Source organism: Mesitornis unicolor, unplaced genomic scaffold (genome assembly GCF_000695765.1).
Source record: "Mesitornis unicolor isolate BGI_N332 unplaced genomic scaffold, ASM69576v1 scaffold5075, whole genome shotgun sequence".
Taxonomy (NCBI): Eukaryota; Metazoa; Chordata; class Aves; order Mesitornithiformes; family Mesitornithidae; genus Mesitornis; species Mesitornis unicolor.
This window is the reverse complement of record NW_010183325.1, coordinates 36,200-57,776: the sequence shown is the minus strand read 5'-3', so window position 1 is coordinate 57,776 and position 21,577 is coordinate 36,200. Positions and strand designations below refer to the sequence as shown.

The 21,577-nt window shown below is 37.5% G+C and overlaps 1 protein-coding gene across 1 annotated transcript in view; it reads left to right on the top strand.

Moving 5' to 3' along the window:
* Nucleotides 1-5,924: 5,924 nt before the first annotated feature.
* LOC104540307 (protein prune homolog 2) overlaps nt 5,925-21,577 on the top strand; it is a gene marked incomplete at its 3' end in the record, with an annotated part of 35,696 nt that continues 20,043 nt past the window's right edge. Inside the window, exons 1-3 of the mRNA XM_010184078.1 lie at nt 5,925-6,053; nt 16,310-16,389; nt 17,325-17,525. Coding sequence (XP_010182380.1) covers nt 16,332-16,389; nt 17,325-17,525 — 259 coding nt within the window. The remainder of the gene's footprint in view (nt 6,054-16,309; nt 16,390-17,324; nt 17,526-21,577) is intronic.

Here is a 21,577-nt window from a genome sequence, read left to right as displayed (position 1 = left end):
CTCTTGTATGAGGATTTCATATCTAACAGAGATTGCTTATACAGTGCTGTTTTCCCCCCAGTTTGCCCTGTGCTTGGTAGATGATGTTCAATAAACTTGTAATAATCTTATTTCTTTGTTGAGTTACATAATGAGTTCAGACTTTTTAGGGTCTAATAGAGACACATGCAGATATTCCTGTGCCTACTCACAGCATGGTCACAGAGGCCTTGATTCCTTTGAAACCAAAGCAACACGCAAAAAATATTGTGGTAGAAAGGATAAAACAATACCGGAATAATTCTAGATTATATGCCAATTTCATTAAACCTCTTATATAAACAAGTTGAAGAAACAGCAACTGACAACTGTGTAATTAGAAATGTTTTCTAATGCATTTTGTTAACAGTTTTAAAAACACAAGTTCCTTCTAAAAACATATCTCAATGTGCAGCTTGTAAGTCTGAGATTAGCTGACCTTCTTGACTGACAAAGTTTAAAACAATGTGATACAGCAGAACTATCAGCCTATGGGAGTTAGCACAGAAACACTGGTGTCATCACGTAAGAGAAGAAACTAGGGCTTGTCTCTTGTTCTTAGTGCAATAGAGTTTACAAGTGGCCTGATGGTGCTAGTCAGCAGGCTCTGAAGCCGTTAAAAGTTTACATCTTTGACTTAGCCTTTGGTAGAACTGAACCAAAGTCTGCGTAACTGATATTCAGCTCTCAGAAGTGTCCTTCTGCCTGATTTCTTGTAATTCTGAAGGGCCATAATTTTGACTTAGTACTAAGTTTCTTGGATGCTTCACTAAACATAACTCACACGTTAACTGAATGTTCCATTTCCTAGTTTATGCTTAATTAAGCCTCCTTAGTATCCTAAAATTAAGCACCCTTAATCTGAAGGTCTGGCTGGATAGATGTGCCCTGAGCATGAATCATGTTCTCTGCTCACTTTTTTGTTTTGTAACATATGTTTGCTTTATGCAATTAAGTTTGCACTCTGAACCTGTAACACCCGTCTCTGTGATAGTACTTTCAAAAGTGACTCCTGAACCGAGGGCTTTCTGTAGTGCAGCCTTAGCTTCACAAAAGGAAGCTTTCCTTGTGACCTGCTGGTTATTATTTCTTATTCCGCTTGGCCAGGTATAGAAATTAGGTTCCTTATTTTTAGGTATGTGCTTCATATATTTATGTGTGGCACAAACATGGTATCTCTGAAGAATAAAGAAACTCAACATTTGTACTCAAACAGATGATGGTGACATCCCAACTAATGGACAATTGAACCAGTAGTCCAAAGTTTATGCAGGCATTTACTTAGTAAGTGCCTTCTAAGGCCCTTTCTGAATCTGCAATTTATTCACATGCCCATGTTTAGAAAAAAAATGAAGTTTATGCCTGCATACTGTGCTGAAGTAGGTGACTTGAGTAGTGGAATACGATTCTGTGCAGGATGCAGTTTGCATTATTTTCTGCTCTCATCTAGAAAGTGTCTGTCACTGTCTAAGAAAATTGACTTGTTTGTAGAAGAAGGGATTAAAGTTTTAAAACAGAAAGCATAAACAAAAATGAGATTGAAAAGGTGACATCTTTATGTCTGCAGTCACTGTCCCCTTCATCCCAGTGTCTAGCATAATAACTTTCCAGGCTGTTCAGGTGGATTTTAAGAAAGTCTGTGACTTTCTGGTAAAGTTCTTCCCTCCTGTCCTGTTTTTTTTTCTGCAAGAAAAAGCAGCAGCAGGAAGAGAAGGATGCTTGGTAGCATTAGAACACTGAAGAAATTATATAAACCTATCTCAGTAATATAAAAACTCAAGAAGTAATAAACCTTAGAGGGTTCTTTGGCCTCATAAAAAAGTACCAAAAGTTTCAATAGCACATTATTAATGTCAGTCTTTCCAGAAAGAAAACAGCTTTTTATACAGCTTTCCATATATGAACAGCCAAGAGTGACTACATTTAAAAAGGAAGAATTCATGAAGCCCTGTATAAATGTTGGGTAGGCAGGATAACATATTTTGTTGCTGCTGCTGCTGTGGCTGGAGGTGTGCCAGCAGTAAAATTTATGAAGACTGAAGGTCTTTTTCTTACTGATAGAAGCTGTCCTGTCTCACAGAGCTGTCTGAAGCTCTGTGGTGATGCAGTGGTCAGGAAGCTGAGGGAGAACAGCACAGAAAACTATGCTGGCTTTCACCTACCAGCACACTCCTCAGGGTGTATTAGTGGTTGTGTGATCATTTTTCTTCTTTCTTTCTTTTCTTAGTAGAAAGAGTTAGAAAGAGCTGAGGAAAGTACTATGAAATTATGTATTGACTTATGTATTGAGGAATAAGAAGTAGTGAGAGCAGTAGAGGTAAGGACACTGATAAGGTAAGATAAGGAAGCTGTGGATGCCCCCTCCCTGGAAGTGTTCAAGGCCAGGTTGGACAGGGCTTTGGCCAACCTGGTCTGGTGGGAGGTTGGACTGGATGATCTTTAAGGTCCCTTCCAACCCAGACCTTTCTATGATTCTATGATTCTATGATGTTTGGAAGGTTTGTGGGAATGCTTGGAAAACTGATGGCAAAACTGAGCAGAAGACAATTTCCTTTGAACAATTGCCAAGACTTATTTAACCCACTAGAATAAGGCTTCCAAAAGAGGAAGATTCATTTATCTTTCTGCTAGCATGTCCTCAAAGAAGCAGGAATCGGTCCTTTCTGCTCACTTGTGTAGTGACTTTTTGGAAAAGATAGGTCTTCCACTGCCTCTGTCCAAAATACATCTCTGTGATCACTGCTGTATTGCTGGCTATTAAAATTGCCAGCAATGTAAGCACTGTAAGCAATCCAGTAAATTTTTAGCAGAGAAGCCTGTTTTCATCAAATTGCCTGTGGTTGACAGTGAGTAAACGTAATTAAATGTATAATGAAAGAAAAAAATCTTGACTATTTCAAGATTAATAAGAGTTCTGAGACTGCTCTGCTATTGCTGTGATTTAGTCAAATGCATGTCATATGTCTCAAAGTCATTAATGATTCAAGTCCAGTACTGAACTGAAATACTGACAGAATGGAACCAGGGAAAAAAATTCCCATTGACTCCAGTGGACCAAGGGTTAATCAGTATTTTCTCAGAAAGTCTTTTCTACCACCCCAAAGCTAGAATAAGGCAAAAAATTAGGGAGCCTAGGTTTGCTTGTTGCTTTAATGGGCAAAGCAAGCTGCTATATGTATAGGAAGCCTAAAGGATTGAAAATCTGCTGTAAGTTCAAGAGGCCACGTTCTGCAAAGTAACCCCTACTTCCTTTTGGATGCCTCTGCTTCCTTTTTCCCTTGCCATACTTGCAGGGCTCTCATCTTTCACTCCTGTCAAGATTGTTTATTAGTTGGCCAGATTTGCTGTAAAGCAATTCCAGGCACTCTGGGGACCAGATATACTGCTTCAGTGGCGCTTCCAACTCCTTTTTTTTATGGACTTGAAATGGGAATTGAACTCAGGTCTCCCACTTGGCAGCACAAAGCATGACAATTGACTAAACAAAAGGAGCACGCTTTGAAGGTTAAAATAAACACGTACGGGAAGAAGCAACAACTGAGAAGGTTGCTTGTAAGAAAGTCCATGTAAATATGAGTTAATGCCTTGTAACAAAAGTAAAAAGGAGAACTGAAACGAAACAAAATGTTTAGATTGGCATGAGCAAGAACTCTTTAAGACTGCTGACTCAGGATGTGAGATTTCAATGTTCATCTGAGTTTAGGATGGGAAACTATATAATCAATGTATTTTACGTTATTATGTATCACAACATTATAATCATTTTAGTACTATACATTACATATTAGAAGCTCTGTGTTACGTATTAGCCTTCGTGAAGATGTTGCTTCTGTGAAAATAGAAGAATCCCTGGGACAGATTCAGAGCAGGGAACTATCCAACAACATAGCTGTAAATTCATTAAAACTACAATAACCTATTTTATTGTCAGTGAATGTCACTGCTAACCTATTTTCTTGATGGAAGGAACAACATATGCTGTTTGTTCGTGCATTGGCTTTAGTAACACTATTTCTTTCCCTCCACTTGATTTGGCCTATGAAGTCCTGAGAGACGTCTTTTTGCTATCAATTTTGGGGTGATACAGTATTTTCCATGACCATCTGGAGGGTGAAAATTAATTAAAAGTAAAAGCTTAGTTTTCCATTGCAGAGCCAGCTGTTAAACAATAGCAGCAGCCAATATGGTGATGACCCCATTTTTGTTAAGACAGCGTTAATATTTACATGTCAAATACCAAGTACTTTTCAACAGTGTTTTAACAAGAAGAGAACAACACTTCAGTGACTGAAAAACAATTTTGAAAGTAAAAGAGCTCTACTTACTTTCACCTGTGGTCCTGAAATTTTAGTAAAATTGTGAGATAGGGCTGATAGAGCCACTTTATTAAAGCAAGAAGACATGGACTGTATTAGTACAGTTTAGCAGTCACATAAAAAAATCCCCCGCTATACAAAACCCCATGGTTTTCTGAGCTGATTTACTATATAATTTATTCCAATCAATGTGATCAATGGCATGAGATTTCATCCTAAAGCATTAATGAGTTTTGAAACTTAACCATGTTGCCATAGGCCAGTGTTTGACAGTAAGCCCCAGTGATCTTAGTGAGTCCCAGCAGAACATCTTAAAATCTCTAAGATGTTCTGTGTCATTCTGAGCATGGAAGATCAAGGCCATAGCTTCCTTCACATTACTAATTTCAGAGCTTCATCATAATCATGCTACTTCTATTCTACATAAATATTTTATAGCTCTATTTCCTGGATACAGTTTCTGGGTGTCTGGACAAATGAATTAAAGATTGTCCAGTTGAAAAAGTGCAAAAAAATATCCCCATCACTGGAAATAGTACATAGAGCTAGCTGACAGTAGCATCACAGTTCACATGTCTGCAGCAGTGTCCTCTTTAGAAATGTATTTTCATATTGGTAATAATTTTTAGGGTTTTTATAAGTGCTTGATGTTTGTCTGTTGTTCTTTAAAATAGCTGCTGGGGATTGATTTTTCAAGAGATCTGCAGCAGAGGATAACTTTCTCTGCAAGATTACTAAGGCCATGAAGAACAAGATGAGAGCCAATGAATTTTTAGGTACACTGTGCTGTAGGTGTCTATGGAGCTGTAGTGACAAATTAAACTAGAGTTAGATTTTGACTGCTCATTGCCTAGCAGTTTGATGTGAAAGCACCTCCAGTTCTCATATATCTTGTCTTTAGGAAGGAGTTGCACAGTGTGAAGGGAAAAACTAGCTGAAGGTTAGGCCATCCTAGGGCTGCTGCCTTGATGTTTTATCTGCACGGGATTGCAAGGCAATAGGATTGAAACCTGTTTTGCATCTAGGGACTCTACCCCTAAGTGCCTTTTATAAAAGGAGATCTGCAACGCATGGGAAGAAATACCCTTCCTTCAAGCACACCCCTTAAGAAACAGCGTCAAGAGCCGCCTTAGTGCTCCTACAGTTTGTGTTCTCAGAATTCACCCTGCCTTCAGAACGGGCTTTTCTTTAAATTTGCATATGTATTCCCATATGCAAACCGAACAAATTATGCAAAGCACGTTTGAATATGCATGTCCTCAATAACCATCGATGCAAACTGAAATGAGGGCTGACACGGGTTGAATCCGTAAGAACTTTTGTCATGCAGTCTCTCATCACAAGCTTTCCTCGGGCTCTGAAAGGAAGCAGCGGGGAGGTTTTCACCACTGGTAGCTGACTCGCTGTATCAAAGTTCGGTGATGCTCCGACAAAGCCCCGCAGGGAATGTGAAAAAGAAATAATTTTCACAGCTGAAACATCTCTTTGCGTTCATTTAAGCACTCCTTTAAGCAAAGCCTGATAGCTACTGATTGGCACAGCCGGCTATCTGAAGGCAGGTGATCACCCTTATTTAGCAGTTCCACTAGCCACGTGACAAGAAAATGGTGGAGGATCTGTATTCCTAGTAAACTGCTATAAAAAGAGGGATGCTGAAGTGCTGCAGTATAGCGTCTTCATTTATTTCTCAGTAGAAAGGCCTCGTCAAGTCTTTAGAAGGTAAGCATCGCTTTGCTCCGAGAGGCTGGTATGTAGAAGGTTTTCTGATTACGGCGCTATTGTTGCAGTTAGTTTAGACAGAAAGAGGGGATATGTTTGTCAGCAGGATGCGAAGCACCCAGGACCTCGTTACTGAAAACCAGGCAGCTGTATTTTAATTCTGCTGCAGCTCTTTATGGGAGAAGCTTACAGCAGTTCAATGGGTTTTGTTTGTCTGAGCACTGGCACAGTATTTGTAATTTGGAAACAAAACTTCACTGCACCGTCACCTAGTACGTTAGATTATTTTCAGCTTGTTCGCCTGACTCTTGAGGATTTCACTCTGAGTGGGGGGAAGAAAGGAATGAATGTTGGGCATTGTAAGCAGATGACTTGCTTTTAAGACTACTTAATTACTGGCATAGTGGTTGTGATAGCTCTCATTGTAGGCTCCTTAACAGTAGTATTGTTGTCAGATTTTTTGCTAGCAACTGAAGCATATGATTTTTGAATTTTTTGCAATGATGTCTTAAAATGTTGCGGTGAACAGAATATGTAATCTTTGAAGGTTAACTGATCAAGGATGCAGCCGTAATCTCAGTGGGCAGAGGACTGAAAAATTATTGCATATGTTGGTTTGTACAGGCAGTATTTTTGTTGATATCTAATTACAGGAGCTTGATTCTGCTCTATTCAGTTGTTTGCTTTTCTGTTTGATGAAAGAATGAAAATACTCTTCAGTTTCAAGTAGGGTAAGCAAGCAAATGATAGTGATGTACAGGAGGCATTGAATATGTATAGAATAAATATTAGCTACTTAGAGCAACACTGACAGGAAACTTATGCAGGCTTGGTAGATGTATTTAGCCAGCATCAGTCTAAGAGAGGGGCAGACAGAGATGTAATTTCTGGTCTTATCTTCCTCAATACTTCTGGGAATCAGATCTGTGTTGAGAAAGGAAGGATGCATGCAACTCTAGCAACATGGTCAGGAAGCAGGAAGGCAACTGTGTGGGGTTGTGGAAGGGGACACACAACACACATCAATTCTTACCCTGCCAAAATGCTCTTTTTCCAGGGCTGCTGTGTTCCTCACAGTGCTCTCACCTGTCTCTTGTAAAGCTGGGGAGTACTGCAAAATGGCCTTTTTGTTCCCATCTTTGATGAGTCTGACTGTTGTTTGGCCCTGTATAAATCTGGACAACGTTATAGAAATTTGTGTAGTTAGAGACAAGTCTAGCTCTTGCATAAGTTCACTACTTAAACAACTTAGATCCTGCTACGAGCAGTATGTTGTGGTTTTATGGCATCTCTCATACTACGCAGCAGGAACAGGAAAGCAGTGTCATTTAGCAACTCATAATGTATCTGTGGAAAAAGGCAGAGGAAAAAAAAAATCAATCTTTAAGCCATAGTCCTTTTGTTCAAGCAAAATATGCAGCTTCCAAACTTACCAAGAAATAATGTATAGGTGAGGATGGAATTATGTCAGCACCTGTGAATATTGATAAAGCTGTTTTTATCACTGTAGTGTCCTCAGGACTGGAGACACTTCCTGTCAGACCCTGTTCAAATAACCAGGAAAATATGGTGCTACTGCAACAAGAAATGAGACCAAGGCAGAGGGGAGGATGGGAGTGACAGTCTAGCTGCTTAATAGATTTTAGTTTATCTAGTTGTTTTTCATTTGGACATTGAAGCTTGATTTAGCTGTTACGGGGTATTTATAAGCTAGCTCATTCAGATATTTCTAATTAGTTCTTAGCATATCCTGTAGATTGCAGTCTTCTCTGTATTCTTTGCAGCTGTGAAAAATAGGCAGCAGCAGATCAGACTTCCTTATTTCAGGCTGCCAGATGAAAGCTGTGTCCTCCTAGAACAAGAAATCATGGACAGCAAATTCTAAAGAGCTGTAGGATGGACAGCTCGACAGGATACACTATTGTCTGCTTGTTTAAAGCAGTAGAGCATATAGCTAACCTTGCCCTTCTATTTGCCGATCTAATGTGTGAGGAGTGCCATGTAGGGGAAGGAGAAACCCGATTTTCTCATCTTATTAATGAACATTACTTCTGTCTGGCATTTCCTGTCACTCTGGTTCTTTCACAGCATTTTTTTCTATGTCTGACATACACTCTTCCACACTTACATTGGTTATTATCTTCCTACTGCTTCTGTGGCCCTTCCAACTCAGTGACAGAGTTTTGCTCCTGACGATAACTGGTAGCTTACTGCATCTCCTGTCTCCCTTTGTGCCTTTTTAGAGCTGCCTGCTACAGGATCTGAGAGTCTTTTCTGCTCTCAATACCGGTGCAAGCAGGCTGCAGGACTGCCTTATTTGATACCAGTTTCACTGCTTCGGTGGAGCTTATGTGCCTTGATTAGGCATCTCTGGCTCATGGTTGGGCTTTTCCTGTGTTTTTCCGAAGTTGCAAATTGTCAAATATGGATGGGAATATTTCAGTTACCAATTTGTCCCTATTAGTGTATTTCCATTTTAATCTGCTAATTAAAATCCCTACTCCATATTCTGCATTGTTACTTACATTCCCCTGCTATCTGTTACAGCTTTGACAAATGCAGCTTTAAGAGGCTGAAGTTTAACATCACCCTCTTTTTAGAGCTTTTTCTTTAGGTCAGTCATCGTCAAGGCAGGGAAAAGGTAGCTGTGAGGTTTTTGTGGGTTTGCTGCAGTAGATAAGACACGAATCTAAATTAGAATAAAGTTGTACATCATAAGTCATTAAATCATAGTTATCTTAGCATAGAAAAGATAGGAAGCTGGAAATTTGGCTGTACAGTGGCACAGAAGTGAGAAGAGAACAAATTCTGAAGATTTAAGGCATTGAAGGAGTAGAAGTTGTTTGAGAATAAGGAATGAAGTCATAAATAGGACTGGAGAAAAAGCAGCATGAGGGGAGGAAAAGATAAAAGTCATACAGTATAAAAGGATGTTGCCACGTATCTCTTCCTGTCTATCAGCATATTATAAATTGTGCAAAGGCTGAACTTGAAATCAAAGGAGTGCTAGAAAAATCCTAATGCTTTAATGAACGGATCAATAAAAGTGCTACAAATCTTTAGATCTTGATGTTAAGTGAGTTGTTACGGCTCTGCAAATCATCCCTAAGCACATTTTATCATATGAGCAAGACAGAATTCACCTGTTGTTAAGGTTCTTTGTTAAAACATTTGATTCCAGCTGGTATAGTGTGGTAATAAGTATCATCATTGTACATGTCATCATTCATACTACTGCTAAGAGTGGCTATCTGGAAAAATTGAGGCTTACAATATAGATTAGAAGAGGAACAAAGAGCAAGATGACTAAATAAGCAGATACTAAACACTGAAGTTGATTGGAGACTAGGAAGCACCTCCATAAAGAATGGTTACAAAATTTATTCAGTGGTCCAAAGCAAGAATTTCAACATGTTTTCAGTTAACATACTGAAATGCAAACAATTTCAATCTCCAGGCTAGAATACAGGATTTTCCCACAGAGAGTATATTACATCTTCTAGACATGCCAAACTTTTTCATCCCATTTTGATGCTGAAAATGGAGTGAAAAATCAGCACATGCAAAACATCAAGTAACAGTATAATCAGTAGAAGAAGCTTTAAATCTGAAGAGTGAAGTGTGAAAAACTAGGAAGTTATGAACTTTATTAATTTTTGGCTATGGTTTATTCTGTGGCTGTCAAGAAAATAAGTGACTTTTTCTGTAAAATGGGAATATCAGCATGTGTTTATCTACTGTACAGCAATATGAAAATTACTAGTTAACATTTGCACAGATGTTTAAGTAACAAAGCTTTTGGTTCAAACAAACCACCACTGATTTTTTTTGTTTTTTTTGCTTTGTATCCAGAGTTGGTGAAAAAGAGTGTCACACTATGCATAAACTCCAGTGCTTAGTCTATAGATTTTTCCTGAACTACTTTGTGATTAAGAGCCACCAAATAAATAGCGATAGGAACACAGCTAATTTAAGATACTAACATATAGTTGCTAAGTTAAGCTCTTGGGAGGTTATAAAATTAATCCATTTTTACAAGTAATTTGTATACAGTGTGATTATTTTACATAGCTGTGAGTAAACTTAATGACTTTTTTCTAGCCTCAGATATCCTGGAGTGGATTATTTCCCATATGCTCATTTTCTTGTTATGTGGATGCAGTTGAAGCATAGTCTCTGACTGATCTTGACTGAATCCTGCACAGTGTATGTCACTTTGATTGGTTGTATACTCCACCACAGTTTAGGGATCATTAATTCTACTGACCCTGAAGTCTCCTTTATTGCTGACTATGCAACTGGAGAAATTTTTGTTTGTTGTCTGAAAGTTTTGTAGCAAAAGACTAGTTTTAGGAAGTCATTTGGAGGTTGTTTTTAGTGGGTGCATTTGCTAATGGGTTTCTTCATCTCTTCGTGTACAATCCAGTTGGGTTTTTTTGAGACTAATGTTCCTGGCTTTGGGATTTGTTATTAGTCTATTAGCTTTAAAGGTCTATGAAATAACGTGTCTTAGTTCCAACATAATTTATGGAGTTGCATCTATAACCAGAAGAACAATCCTCTCTTTAAAACCAAGGTCAAAATGGCTATTCTGTCTTTTCTGAGTGCCCCAAGAAAGAGTACTGATTTCAGAAAGTAGATACTTGCTGTTATTTTAAGACATACTGTTGTAGCAGGGCTCTGCGAATTTCTCATCTCTAGCTTTTTCTGAGCAGAAATGAAACAGATTACAAACCACAAGCCTGGAGCACACATATATAACATATGAAAGAAAGGGAAAGATGTTGTATTTGGATATAAATGCAAAAAATCAAAACAGTTTCTGTTCTAAAAATGGAATAATGCATCACGTGTTTAAACATAACAGAATGGGTTTAGCTGCTCTTTAGTATGAGGTAAGGTGGATGTTGGAGTAGCTATGGAGATGGATGAAAGCAAAACTCACCTTATAAGTCAGCTATCTGGTGAGGTATTTTGACTTTAAATATAGAACAGAACAGAATTGTAGAACAGAATTGTAAACTGAAGAGGAGTATAGCAATTAAGAAAACACGTAAATTCTGATTTCTGGAGTATTTAAAGATTCGCTTTAAGCCTCACTTCAGAGGCTTTTTTATTGCTTCACAGTATAGAAGAACAGCGTTCTCATTTTGTCCAAAAAAGGTTAGACATCCTCCAGGTGGAGCAATCAAAAGGCTGTTAGAGCCACCGGTGTCTTGCCTCTGGCAATGGAAAGGCCGGAGATGGGCCTACACAGGGTCCTGTGTGCTCTTGCCTTGGCCTGGCAGAACACTTAACGCTGCTTAATCGTAAGGACGCCTGCTGAGAGTCAGTAGACAGGCATTACTGGATCAGCACCAAGGACTTTTTCATACCTTCCAAGGAAAATGCTGTACAGTCATGTCCAATCCCTCAAGTTCTTGTTTCTCCTGTCCTGGTCTCTGCGCTTATGTATAGTTAGCATTACAAGGTGAGGACTAGAGGAGTTCAAAGGAAGAGTATTTTGTGCTGCCTTCAAGGAGGAACTTAAGTTCCCTTACCTTGTTCTTGTACCTAAAATTTCACAGTTCATGCATTCTTCCTCAAAACAGCTCCATTTTTCACTGCAAACCAGTGAGATAGTGGGTCATAAGTTGTACTTTTACTTCATGCAAGACCTGCATGATGTGTGGAATTTGAGAATATGAAAAGAGTCAGATGTCTAGTCTGTGAATAACTTTTTCACTGTACTTCATCTCCCCTCTTCCCATTAGTTTCCAAAACAAGCATGTATTAATATGAGCTGAGGTGACTTCACCCATGTAATTCCTTTTATTAATCATGCTTTGAAATGGGGAAAAAACCTTGAGCATTTTGTGAAAATTTAAGTATAAAAGTATTTGTGTGTAGAAGGAACAGCATGGAAGAAAAATTATTTACTTATATAAAAAAAGTGTTTGGCACTTGTGGACTCCACTTCAGATAAAACTTTTGCATTGGTGAGTGCAGAACCCTGGAAAATTATACAATTTGAAGTCTGGCTGGTGAGTTGTGGGTTGGAGTGGAGGGATTCACTTTAGAAAGCTGATGGCCACCATTAGATTAATGTTCCTCTCTTTTGCAGGTTGTAGGTGTTCATTCAGAGCAACCCTTTGGAGAGAGTATTTGTTTTAGACTAAAGAAATTAACTTATTTGTATGTAATGGCTGCAGAGCAGCTTGCGAAACTGGGGATACATCGCACATGACACAGGGATGAGGCAGCACAGCCCATAGGGATTAGGACATACTGCTGCGAATATTCAGAGCTGCTCTTTTCAAAATAGAATGCTTCTGTACCAAGAAAAGTCAGGATGGATAACTTTGAGAGGACACTAAGAATTAATTAAATATTATTAATTTATTGAGTTGTAAGAATGTCTGAACCAAGAAAGAGCAAAGAAAGGATTTCAGCCTCCAGCCTCTCTTCTCCTTTCATAAGAATCTGATATCTGTCTCTGATCCACCTTGGAAAAACAGGGGCTTTTTAGCTACTCTGAACAAGTATGTAGACCTGAATTAACAAAGCAAATGTGCAGTAACTTGATTCCCAGTGCAGCTGATCCTTAAATGACTGGTTTGTGTACCACATAGTCATTTGTGACACAAAAAAAGAACTTACTTGACTTTGGCCTCTGTTCTGAGTGAAAGATCCTTTTTAAATCAATCCAGTAAATCATACCTGATTAGAATGGAGCTTTCTAAAGTAACTTAATTTACTTCTTCAACAAGGAGCATTCATTCAAAGGAAAAAAAAAGAAATTTTCTTTAATACTCTTAGCCACATCATCAATGGCATCAGGTGCACCTATATGGAAGGCAAGGAATTTTGTAAGCCAGAATTTTGAAAATATGTGAAGTAGTCTGTGGGAAGGGAACAGGAGGCAGTTGCTTAATGTAAGTTTCTGGGCTTCATCTTCTATTACTAGAGTTTCTGCTGAGATCTGTTGAGAGCTTGTTCACAGCCAGACATTACTATGCAGTACTGAGCTGCTCAGCATAACATGCTCTCAAAATCCATTGAAAAATAGGAAGCTATGTTTGTAGAAAACAGACTGCATCCCTGTCTTGTTCATTTGCACACTGATGGGGAGTCTGGAGCCATGCATTGAGATCCAGTGCCACATAAGCCATGCTCTGTGACTGTCTTTCTAAACCCACCAGATTTGAAAGATGCCTATATTGCCTATTAATTTATGACTGAACAAATACTAACTACAGCTTTTAAAAAATATGAATTTTCCCTGAACATAGAATATATATGTCTGGCAAGGAATCTTTCATCTGTTTGAGTAAAGCACAAGGGATCTGGAAAAATATGACTAACTCTAGAGTCAAACTTTCTCTCCAAAAAGCCTGTTGACTGTTTATTTGACTGTAAATGAGAACCTGACACAACTTAAAAAAAAAAACAAAAACAACAAAACCCTAAAAAACAAAAAAGGAATCTAATCTCAGCTAAAAAATTACTGAAAGGTGATAACATCCTTTTATGTGCTTGAAAATACAATGAATACAATGGATAATCTTGTGTCAGAAATGCTTTTGGTAGCTGTGCTTGAACTGATTTTTAACTGTCTGCCTCATTCCAGATCTTTCAGGACTACAGACTCTTGCTTCCCAAGTCTAATATCCAAATATGAACTATATGGATTGTTGACATTAAAACACTGTGCGATCATAATAAAGTTAGAGATTCTTAGACAAATTCTGATGCTGTTTACTTGTAATCCCTAAGCAAGGGGTATTCTTTGAGTATATTGCCTGTAGCAGTAGCTGTATTTCAGTAGAAATTCAAACAAAAGGCTATGAAACACATATATCTTTCAATCCCCTGGAAATGTATGAGCCTTGTAAACACAACTGTAATATAAAATTCTGGCTTAACTCACTGTAGTGGTCCCACTGAAAGCAGAAAAACATTTGAAATTTGTCATGAAAGTGTAAGAGATTCTAGAGAAAGCAGCAATGCCAACTTCAAGTACATACACTTTTTTTTTTTAAAAAGATAAAGATGCCACAGGGAGAAGAGCCATCTTGAAGCAATCCTAGAAATGTCATGACTTAGAATAATTCTGTCCCAGGCATTGTAAAAAATTTAGGTAACTCTCAAAATTCTCATTTTAATTGCTTTTGGGAAATTGCTTTTTGCAGGTTATAATTGTTACTGTTTCTGCTGGGATAGAGTATATAAAACTCAGTCATGCTGTTGTACAGAGCAGGTGATCTTCATTCTGCTCAAACATTTTTACAGTCTCACTACACATGAAGAAGTTAGACTTCATTACACGTATTTTGCTATAAATTGAACAGACACCAAAAAAAGCCAAAGACTCTAATGACTTACTTTTTCTAAGTAAATTGTGATGGTATTCTGTATGTCAGTTTTCTGTACAACTTCTGAACACAGATGATGCTGCAGAGCAGAAAAAAACGAAATAGTACATTACAGACAATTTGTGCCATTCATTTTATTCATGAGTGGGATACTTTGATGGAATTTCTTTATTGATCTATTGTGTATCCAAAGAGAATATTTCAAGCCTTATTTGACCTAAATGAAACATATTCCAGAATTGGTGTTTTGTAGAAATCATTAAGCAGTTAATCTCTGTATCTGTGAAACATATACTTTAAATATACAGTATAAATATAGTAAAATTAGCAAGATTAATGTGTCTGTTTTTATTGAGAGACAAGGCCTAGGAATAAGTTGAGCAGCACAAACATGTTTGACTATAGCTTTTTATTGTCTGCATCCTCTGTGGCCTCGTGGGGAAAAGTGGGAGTTCACTACTTTGCCTGTTTATATTGGGAATTTGATAGTATGGGGCTTGAGGTAAAGATCTTTTGCAACTTTAAGCACAGTGAAGCCTTTGGCTTAGTTGTAGACAGGCCTACATGTGCACATTTACATTGTGTATAATCATTATACATTGTGTATAATCTACACAAAATTGTAACAAGAAATCACAGAAACTATACTGGTACTCTGATGGCCAGGAGAATCTTGTTTGCACACAGTAAAATTATGAGCATAGTTCTTACAGGGGAAGCAAGGGTAGGGAGGAAACTGCAGGAGTGAAAAGTCAAGCCTATTCAGACCCATTCACCTGAATAATTCAAAACAGAGCTAGCCGTTGCTGTAGCAAGGAAAACTACATTCTTACTCTCATCAGAGCTCTGGTAATGAAATTGTAAAAGTTGTCTGTTCTTCAGCTGTTGTGGGGGGGGGATTTATTTTTAAAAAAAAAAGAGTTTGGAACAGTAATACAGGAAAAAACACTGATTATTCGTATAACATAAGTGAAGCTTTTTATGGATCATAGGGTTTTAGTGCAAATAGTTTGGAAGCTGTCAAGAGTGTCCTGGAAATCTAAAATATTGTTTCATATCTGAAATCGAACCATCCTTCCAAGCAAGCATTTTGTAAAATACTTGAATAGAAAGTAGACATTAAAACAGTTCTAGTCAATTTGCTTTAACATTTCAAACACTTTTGTTACTATTTTCACCATTTAATGCCTTTTTACTTGCCTTATGTAGGTATGTTAATTGTTATTTCTTAGTATCTTCCTAAGAATGGAGTCTAGGTAGGATATTTTGGAACATTGTAATGCAAATCTGTAATATAGTTTGGGTTCCCACTTTTGTGCTTCCTGTATTCTTTCAATGCAAGACAGACATCAACTGTTTCAGTATTAGAGCATGAATGACAAAATTGGGTCAGAATTGCTCTGAAGTGTGAATTATATCAGAAGAGTGAAAAACCCCAGTCGTTATCTCATTTTTGCTATACAGTAACTGTATGTACAACAATGCAAATGCTGTTATGGAACTCTCAACTGTGGCGTGCCATTTGCAAAGAGGAGCTGAAGCTCCCTGCGATGATGTGTCTGGTTTGCCAGATGAGAAAAGACAAATTTCATTTGTCTAAAATGAGAAGCATTGCTGCTTACCACCTTGCTGTTATCCAGTGCTGTCTTGATCCAAGTAAAAGGGGCTGTGAGTGACCTATAGTCTCCAGAGGCTCCACAGATGTGTGCATAAATAAATGGTAAGAACTGTACAGTAGAATCACAACAGCTGTGTTTGTTTCTCACATCAATTTGTGAGGAGACTTCTGAACTGGCTGTATTGAGAAAAATTTCAGTTTTGTATGAGATCACATGATCTGTATTGATAGCAAGGTTAACCTGTGCATCTCTTTACCATTTTGCTTTGTATTTTACCTCTCAGGTTGGTACAAGAGAATGTGGGAATGGACATCCCCATTGCTGAGTGTGTATTAAGCCCCAGTTCCACAGAGATGAGACCTGGTGAGAGAAGCTCTTATTCATTTTCTTAATTATATCTTATTCCCTTGCCATTTAATTATGCAGTGAGAAGGATGTTTCTGTGCTGGTAAAGAATCAATTCAGTGTTAAGAAGAAAAAGTGTTAAGTTCTCTTTATTTAGTCAATTTTCTTCTTCCCTTGAGAAATTATAACTCTGGCTTGCAGTTTTGTTTTGTGCATTGTTGTCATCACTCATTTAGTCCTTGTGAAGTTTAAATAGTCTATTATTTATCTTATATTTTACTGCTGTCTGAGTGAACTAAGTTAGCATTAGAATACTTCAGACAGAACAGCTTGAAATGTGCCACACAAAGCAGTGACAAAAGGTAAAGCCATACCTAGCTTTTGTCTTATTGAAGACTGCTTTTATTTAAGACCAATTAAGAGACTGAGGTATTTTATTTCTGTTTACTGTGTTGAATAAGATATTATATAGTTACAGCTAAATACCTAGCTACTTGCAGATCAACACCATTTGACTAGCAGCAAATGCGTAAGAAAACAAATATTTACAGGGCATTTTGACTCATATGAATTTCTTCAGGATTCAGCAGTGTCTTGATTCATAACTCAGATTATTTTTATATTGCTCTTTTAAGTTTTTAAACTTTGTGGGTCAGAGCATGTTCAAGGCTTGATTTCCATCTGATGATTGCAAAAAAATGTATCTGGACTTTGCATCATTTAAGAGCTCCCAGCTACATGTGCCATTCCTGCAGATGCATATTTTATTTCTGTAAACATTAATGTTGATACTTGTGGTTTATGTTAGGTGGTCTTAAGTGGCTTGGTCTTAATAAAATTGATCTGTCTCTGCACCTATCAGCACCTATCTGTGCTGATAGGTGATTCTTAAGTATCCGGGAGATTAATTGTATGTGGAGGAGACAGTTCCTTTATTCTTCCTCTTTTTTCAGAACCTCCCAATTCTCTTGACCTTAACGGCTCCCATCCCAGAAGGATAAAACTCACTGCTCCAAATATCAATCTCTCTTTGGACCAGAGTGAAGGGTCTGTATTTTCCGATGATAATTTGGATACACCAGATGAAATTGACATCAGTGTAGATGACCTTGACACTCCTGATGAAGCAGACTCTTTTGACTACACTGGACAAGGTAATATTGTAGATTGTAAATGTAGGGTTCATATCTGTTTGTTTATTTACTGTTTATATAATCAGTCTCATGTCTGTCAGGCTATGCATATGGTTGAGGCATCTGAGAGTCAATGCTAGGTGTCCAGATATTTTTACTGTCTGCTATTTTTTGACCTTTTCCCCCCATGTAAAGTAATACATTTCCACTTATGCAGAGTGCAAAAAGAAATAGTACAGCTCATCAAATGAAATAAGAAAAGCTACCTACAGAGAATAAAATTCAAAGTTCTGTCTTTGTCCAGTAGCTAAGTACCTCAGAGTGGTTCAAGAAGGAAAGAGCAGTTGCTGTCCGTTGTAGAAACCAGCATAGTTAACTGCACCTTCATGCAGCTCTGGCCAGCTCTAGATTGCAGTTACATCAGTAGTACTTAGGGATATAACCTTGTGCAAAATGTGTTGGGTGGTGTAAGCTGCACCAGTGACCTTGCAGTGTGTAAATGAAGTAGACACAGTGTGGTGAGAGAGGTCTTTTTTTATTCCCATGGGTGGTTGGAAAACTGAAACATGGAAGGCATGATAAAACTAGCTCAGGTGATGAGACAACAGAATTCCTCATTCCACCAATTTAAATGTTTTATCAGCCGGACTAGTTGTACAGTATAGATACACACTAACCTGTGCAATGGATACTCCACTCCTCCTTTGCATATGAATGATTTTCTGTCATTTGACATAAAGTTGTTTTGCCTTGTCTTACTTTATTTACCCTCACGATGTACAAAATAGTGTTAACATTAATTTATTTCTAGTACCTTAGGAATCATATAAGAACTGTGGTCACTAATGTAATTACATAAAGATCTTAAGCTATCTAAGGAGAAAATGAGTGTGACCATTTTACAATCTACAACAGAAAGAAAATGGATCCATTTAAGCTGAATTTTCCCTTGCATTTAGATTTTCTGTTGCTAGTAAGGTCAGTATAATTTAAAAATGGCATGCTCTTCTGAGCATACAAGAACAGTTGCATCAGTTTAAGTGATAGTGCTAAAGAGGCATTACTGTGTACTCAACCATGCATGAGCATGTCTGTAATGTCACTCATTAGACTCATTTCTCTCTAATGTCACTTCTCATTAGACTTCCTTATGGGTAATTGTAGAGCATAGTGATGAGTTGCTTGATGGTCAGAATATTTTGCAGCAAAGGTTAAAACTAACGCGCACACACACAAACACACACACACATAGAGCAGCATGTGCTTGCAGTTGTAGACTGTTGTGACCGCTGTATGAGAGCAAAAATCTGTCTATGGTGGAACAGATTTTGCCTTTAAGCCTTAAAGTAAATAAATTCTACTCCAGTGATTTTGGTGGCAGTTACATTTATGGAAAGCACTTCTCTTCAGCTTTTTTTGCTACTTTCTTAATGGGATTATTTATTCAGTTGCTAAGGTTGGACCAGTTTCCGTAAACTCCTAAGTGAGGAAGAACTCAAGGTGCTTGTGTTTTGGTGACATTTTTAAAGTTGTGCAGTTTGATTTTAGCCATTATCAGCAAAATGTAATCCAGTTAAATGACCCAGGAATATAGAGCAGAAAAGAAAAAAAAAAATCACATTTTATTGAAATGAACTGGCATTAAAATATGTAGGCTATATAGTACATGAAATTGATAGCTAGGACTATAGTCATAAGAACTAGTGCAGAATGGTTTATTTGCATGTTAAATAGCCTTTGATATCTTTGTACTTTTGTCACTCTACTGTTAAGCAGTATGTGCTCTACTGTTACTAGCACCCATAATCTCCCACAGATCAGTGCTTCTAGATTGTTGTTCCAAACTCAAGGAAGTAGATACTGAGAAGACGCATCTGTTGAGACTATAGAGAACAGTGATTTTTATGTAAAAGGCAACTGAGGAAACCAAGACTGTTTTCACAACGGGACAATGTTGCCCAGGGAAGCTGTGGATGGCCCCTCCCTGGAAGTGTTCAAGGCCAGGTTGGACGGGGCTTTCAGCAACCTGGTCTGGTGGGAGGTGTCCCTGCCCATGGCAGAGGGGTTGGACTGGACGATCTTTAAGGTCCCTTCCAAACCAAACCATTCTATGATTCTATGATTCAAGTGTCCAACTCATTGCTGGAATGCTGATGGCTCTATAATACAAGAAATAATTGAAACCCATTTGTTTAAAAGGATTATGAAGAAGAATCATCACAACTCCAATGTGCAAAAAAAATAGATGAGTGGAAATACTAAAGTACTCATCTTAAACTAGTGCCTGACTTATTTAGGGATTGGTCCGTAATCAGTTGCATTTTTAAAAACCATATGTGCATATAAGTGAAGGCCACCTTCCAAATCATTGCTTATTATTTTGCCTGCAGATTTTTATTTCCTTTCTGAATTTCACACTGGTGCATCTTTCTCTGCAATATCATCACACTAAGCAGTAAAGCATAGACAGTACTTCAGGAGGAGGCAGTCTAGTACCATTTCTACAAAAAAAAATAATTTTAATAGTTCCAGCATTGTAAGTTTCATAAGGAACTCTTTTCATCATTTGCAGTTTCAGCAACAAAATAAAATTTATCAAACCCCAAATACAGTTAGTGCTTCCAGCGTTAGTCTGGCAGTTACCTAGCCCATCCTCTTTTCACTAAAGCTGTTCTACCTCCTGCAGTTCTCTCCCTCAGTAATGGTTTTTGCATCCTCTGAGGAACCAGCTGTCTAGAGAGTTTTCGTAGGCTGTTCTGGTGATCTCATCTATCTATTCTGAAAGCACCTGAGCTGCTTAATATTGTCATGTGCAGACCCTGTATCCTCAAACAAATGGACAGGCTGTGATGGCCTGTCAAAGTTTGCATCGCTTCCATGCATGTGTGTAGTTCTCGTATTGTTTCCTATGGTATCTTTACATGATTAAAATCATACAAAATTGTATTAATATAGCTAGGTTTGAGGGGAGTGTGGTTATGCATTTTGTAAACTCGTTTCCAATGTCCTGGAATATGTGATATTTCAAAACTGAATACTAATAAGTATATTATTAAATATCATGAGCATTGTACCCTGAGAATAATATTTCATACTTCATACTTCAGTTTGACGATATATAATCTGTTGACTAGCAACTGTGAAACAAATTTTGAAATAGTATACTGGAAAAAAAAGTTACCTTTTGCAGTCTGCTCTCCTTCGTAATCTTAAATCTCCTCAAACCCCATTTGTCTGCAGTTAAGGAAAAAAGGCTTATGTGATCATGTTATATATGCACAAATATGTATTTTTTGATCTTCCATTCTTATTTCTACCATTAAAAGAATTTTCCTTGGATGTGTTTTTAGCATATGGACTGGTTAGACAATGAGATAGAAGGTGAAATACTACTACTTTCTTGTAAGGTTCCAGCAAGCAGGCATTAGGTAAAGAAAAGATTTAGTGATAGATTCAGCTTTTGTTGCACATGGGACAATCTACCTCTAGGAAGGGGACTTCCTGTCAGTATGATTCGCTAATAATACTTTGTATTAGGGACAAAAAAGACAAGACAGGTGGCTGTAGAAATTAAGACTTTATTAGTACTACTGTAACAATAAATGTTCAGTAAGTGTCCAACCTAATACATATTTTTTTAAATTTCAAAGCTGGAGGTTTTTTTGTTTTGAGGAACTTGATATTCCGAAGAAATTTGGTGGAATTATTGACTGGGTTTAATGCAGAATATCAGTTTTGCAAATTAATAATCAGTACGTGTATGTGTATGTGCCTAAAGATTCTATGTATGAAGAAATATTTGATATGTACACAGTCTACTATCTTTATTCCTGATTCCATAAAGATAATTGATTTAATTATTATTATAAGGTGATGTGTTTTAAGGATCATATACTTCCATTTGTGTGAGTAGTTCAAGAAGCAGCATTAATCAGAGACATCAAAAGATAAAACAAAACATAAAAGGTTTGAGGCCTTCTGTGAAACATTGTGTTCTTTACTACTTGTCCTTAATTAAAATCACTTAATTTAGTTAAGAATAAACTCTTTTAGATCTCTTCGTTATTTTCAAA